The sequence below is a fragment of the Tupaia chinensis genome, unplaced genomic scaffold, assembly GCF_000334495.1.
Source record: "Tupaia chinensis unplaced genomic scaffold, TupChi_1.0 Scaffold000612_1, whole genome shotgun sequence".
NCBI classification, from domain to species: domain Eukaryota; kingdom Metazoa; phylum Chordata; class Mammalia; order Scandentia; family Tupaiidae; genus Tupaia; species Tupaia belangeri.
In genome coordinates, this window is record NW_006160131.1 from 1,246,273 (window position 1) to 1,249,623 (window position 3,351).

The window sequence follows — 3,351 nt, forward strand, 5'->3', positions numbered from 1 at the left end:
TCTCGGCCCTTTCCTGCTAACTTCCACCCACCTGTCCAGGTGGAGTTTCTGGGCCAGAGTCCGCCAGTCAGCACCCCGGCTACAGGGTGGATCCAGACTGGTAATGATCTTCTGCCGAATGAGGAAGGGGATCTTGAAGGCACTGGGGCCCACCAGGGCTGGGACCCCCCCTTCGCTCTCCAGGGCGAGCAGCTCGGCGAATCTCGTGTCCTGGGGGAGGAAGGGCCTGCTAAGACTTTCCCACTGCTGCCGCCGGAGGGGAGCGGAGTGTGGTGCTTACGTCAGCACTGGTGCTTTTGGGGCCTCCCTGTAGGCCAGGGACCTGTGCTGGGGCTCACAGGGCTGAGGCTCAGCGGAGCAGGGACCTGCTCAGTATCACAGCCAGAGGGGAGGGGCGGCCCGGATGCATTCGGGGTCCTCTGCCCTCCCAGGGCACTGTCCCTGGCCTCTGCTGACCACCCGCTCTCTTGGCCTGCACACGCCCACTCTGCTCACAGCTCCTCCCTGTCAAACTCAGGCTCATCCTTGGGCGAGCACTGTCTCTCTCCAGAGAAGCCCTCCGCCCCCACCTGGCCGACTCTGAGTTTACCCGGCATCTGCCCCTCCCTCCCTGGACACCTAGTGGGACCTGCCGAGTGGGCTGGGGAGGAGATGCCGGCAGGGGCAACAGAGGAGCCCCGGCCTGGGCACCGTGGGGGTGGAGCACGTGGGGATGGCGCGGGCCCCTCCCGCCCACCTTGGTGATGTTGAGGCTGACGTTGAAGCTCTGCCCGTCACCGTCTACCTGCCACACCCACACCTTGCAGGCCAGGTCGCTGGTGCTGGGGCTGACCCGCTCCAAGGTGAAGGTGCAGTGCAGGAAGGGCTGCGTGCCGCTCCAGATGTGGTAGAAGGGGATTTCCTGGGGGCAGAAGCGGGTGTTAGGCTGCCGCTCAGGCCCGTGGGCGCTGGCCCCGGCCGGCCCTCACCTGGTAGCTGACGAGCAGCTTGCTCTTCCACAGGGAGCTGGGCACGTCGTGGACGGACAGCCGCAGGTTGTGGTAGCTGTCCTTGAAGAGCAGGACCCGCGGCTCCTGGATCAGCTGCCCGCCCAGCTGCTGCTCCAGCTGCACCACCTCCTGCAGGGCCCAGGGCTCAGTGGGGTCAGTGTGACCCTCACACAACCAGACCCCCCCTAGATGGCCCCGGGGATCCGCCGTTCCCCTCGCACAGCCAGGGTCCTCTGCGTAGCTGCACCCACCCCCAGATGGCCCCGGGGTTAGCGGCACCCCTCCTGCAGCCCTGCCCAGGCAGGCATAGGTCTCCCCAGGGCAGGCGGGTGGTACCTTGAGTGCGTCGTGGGTGTCGTGCAGGCAGTAGACCCGGATGTCATACTCGAGGGAGGTGCAGGCCACGGGGGCAAACAGGAGCAGCTTGAGGCGCTTGGCCGCGGCCACGCTGAGGGCCTCTCCCACCAGGGCAAAGCGGCCCAGCTGCTCGGTGAAGACATAGCAGGCTCCGGCCTCCAGCTGGCAGTAGTAGAGGTGGGAGGGCGAGTCCTCACCCAGGTGCAGCACGTCCTGCGGGCGGGCCACTGGTCAGCGCAGCCCAGAGCCCTCACGCCCACTAAGGCTCGGCGAGGCTGAGGGCTGGCCTATAGGGCCCAGGCCATGGAGAAGCCGGCTGCTCACCTCCCAGCTGCCCTCGCAGGACTGCTTCTTCAAGCGCAGGCTCCAGCTCTCGGGGCTGGGCTCCCCGCAGTGGTCCATGGCGAGGATGACGGGCCGCGTGAGCAGGACTCCGGGGGGCCCGCAGCTAACGATGGGACTCAGCAGGGTCTGACAGCCGGCTAGGGGCAACCTCAAGTGGGGAAGGACAGGTGGGGAGGGAAAGGCGTCAGCGGCTTGCCCGGGGCTGGGCAGGGCAGCGCCCCGGGTCAGGGGCTATGGGGGCGGGCGCTTAGGCCAGCTCTTCCCTGCTCCCTGGGCCAGGCCGGCTGGGCAGGTCAGTGGGGCGGGGGCACCTGGGGACTGGCAGCAGGGCCGCACCCACCTCACGTCCTCTGGCTTGTGCAGCGTGAGGTAGACCTCATAGATCTTCCCTCGGGGGATGGCATCCGGGGGGATGAGGAGGCTGATTCCTGTAACAGAGGGGCAGGCCGGGCTCACCCACTGCAGGTGCTGCAGCCCACGGCCAGCCCCCCACGTGCCTCCCTTTAGGACTGACTGGCAGAGCCTGATCGGGGACAGAGGAGCCACAGAGACTGCTCACACACAGGCTGACTGCAGGAGCAGGGGAGGGGACCCAGGTGGAAGGCAGGCCTCACTAGCCTGGGCACAGAAAACAGGGACAGCAGGTGTCAGGAACACCTACCTCCCTGTCACCTGAGACTCCGGCTGGGGCCAGGGCGCTCCCTGCTGAAAGCCTGTCTGTCTCTGGCAAGTCCAGCCCCTGGCCGGGCTCTGCCTCCTCCAGCCCCACTGCCTTTCCAGCAGCATCTCCCCGGGCGCACTGCCACCTGGCCCTGCCCGAGCTCCTCTCTCCGTCAGCCCTGGCCACCTCTGGTAACTGCCACTGCCTCCACTGTCCCTGTAGGTGGGACCAGGTCTTCAGCCAGCTGAGCCAGTGTCGGCAGCTTTCCTGGCCTGGGGCCGCCCTACAGATGTCCTCCCGAACTGCTTTGCCTCTGCCCTGCCTCCTGCAGGAGCTGGATCAGGCCATCTGCTAGAGCAGAGGCCTGAGGGGCGGCAGCGGGGCAGAGCACAGCCAGGGCAGGGGCTGGGGCTGGCTAGGGGTGGCCAGGAATGGCTCTGCCCTGGGACAGGACACCCTACATCAGGAAGGTCTTGCAGCTCAGGCAGGGAGATTCTATGACCTTATCCCACCACGTCCAAAAGCAAAGGCAGACAGCCCAGATGGCAGCTGCAAGGTGGCCTCACAGAGATGGCGCCCAGGCCGGGGCACATCCAGCACACATTACAGGACTGCTCCTGGCATGGCTGCCTGAGTGGGTGCTGGCCCGGACCCTGTCACGGGAATGCTTTCTGGGCGGTGCGGGTGCCGCATACTAATGTGCGTGCTCAGGGTGCAGGGAGAACGCGGGGCCCGCTCTCAGCCCAGCGGGGAGAAGGCTGAGCAACCCTGATGGGCGAGGCCGTGCCCACTGTGAGGGGTACAGAGCCGACGGCTGCTGTGTACCTGCCCTCTGGAAGCGTGGACAGGCACCATCTCCCTGCACTGCTTGCATGCCCAGGGCCGCACCAGCCCGTGTGTGGAGGGGCTGAGGCAGAGAGCAGGTGGTGGGCAGGCCAGCGGGAGGGACAGAGCAGCAGGCAGGGTGGCACGTCCGGGCGGCTCAGGAACACACGGCTG

The 3,351-nt window shown here is 67.1% G+C and overlaps 1 protein-coding gene across 1 annotated transcript in view; it reads right to left on the bottom strand.

Annotated features, from left to right (window-relative positions):
• UNC5A (unc-5 netrin receptor A) overlaps positions 1–3,351 on the bottom strand; it is a 15,881-nt gene that overhangs the window by 1,009 nt on the left and 11,521 nt on the right. Inside the window, exons 12-17 of the mRNA XM_006158932.1 lie at positions 2,032–2,119; positions 1,671–1,839; positions 1,326–1,559; positions 969–1,118; positions 737–901; positions 22–210 (exon numbers count right to left, since the gene is read on the bottom strand). Of these exons, the coding sequence (XP_006158994.1) occupies positions 22–210; positions 737–901; positions 969–1,118; positions 1,326–1,559; positions 1,671–1,839; positions 2,032–2,119 (995 nt within the window). The remainder of the gene's footprint in view (positions 1–21; positions 211–736; positions 902–968; positions 1,119–1,325; positions 1,560–1,670; positions 1,840–2,031; positions 2,120–3,351) is intronic.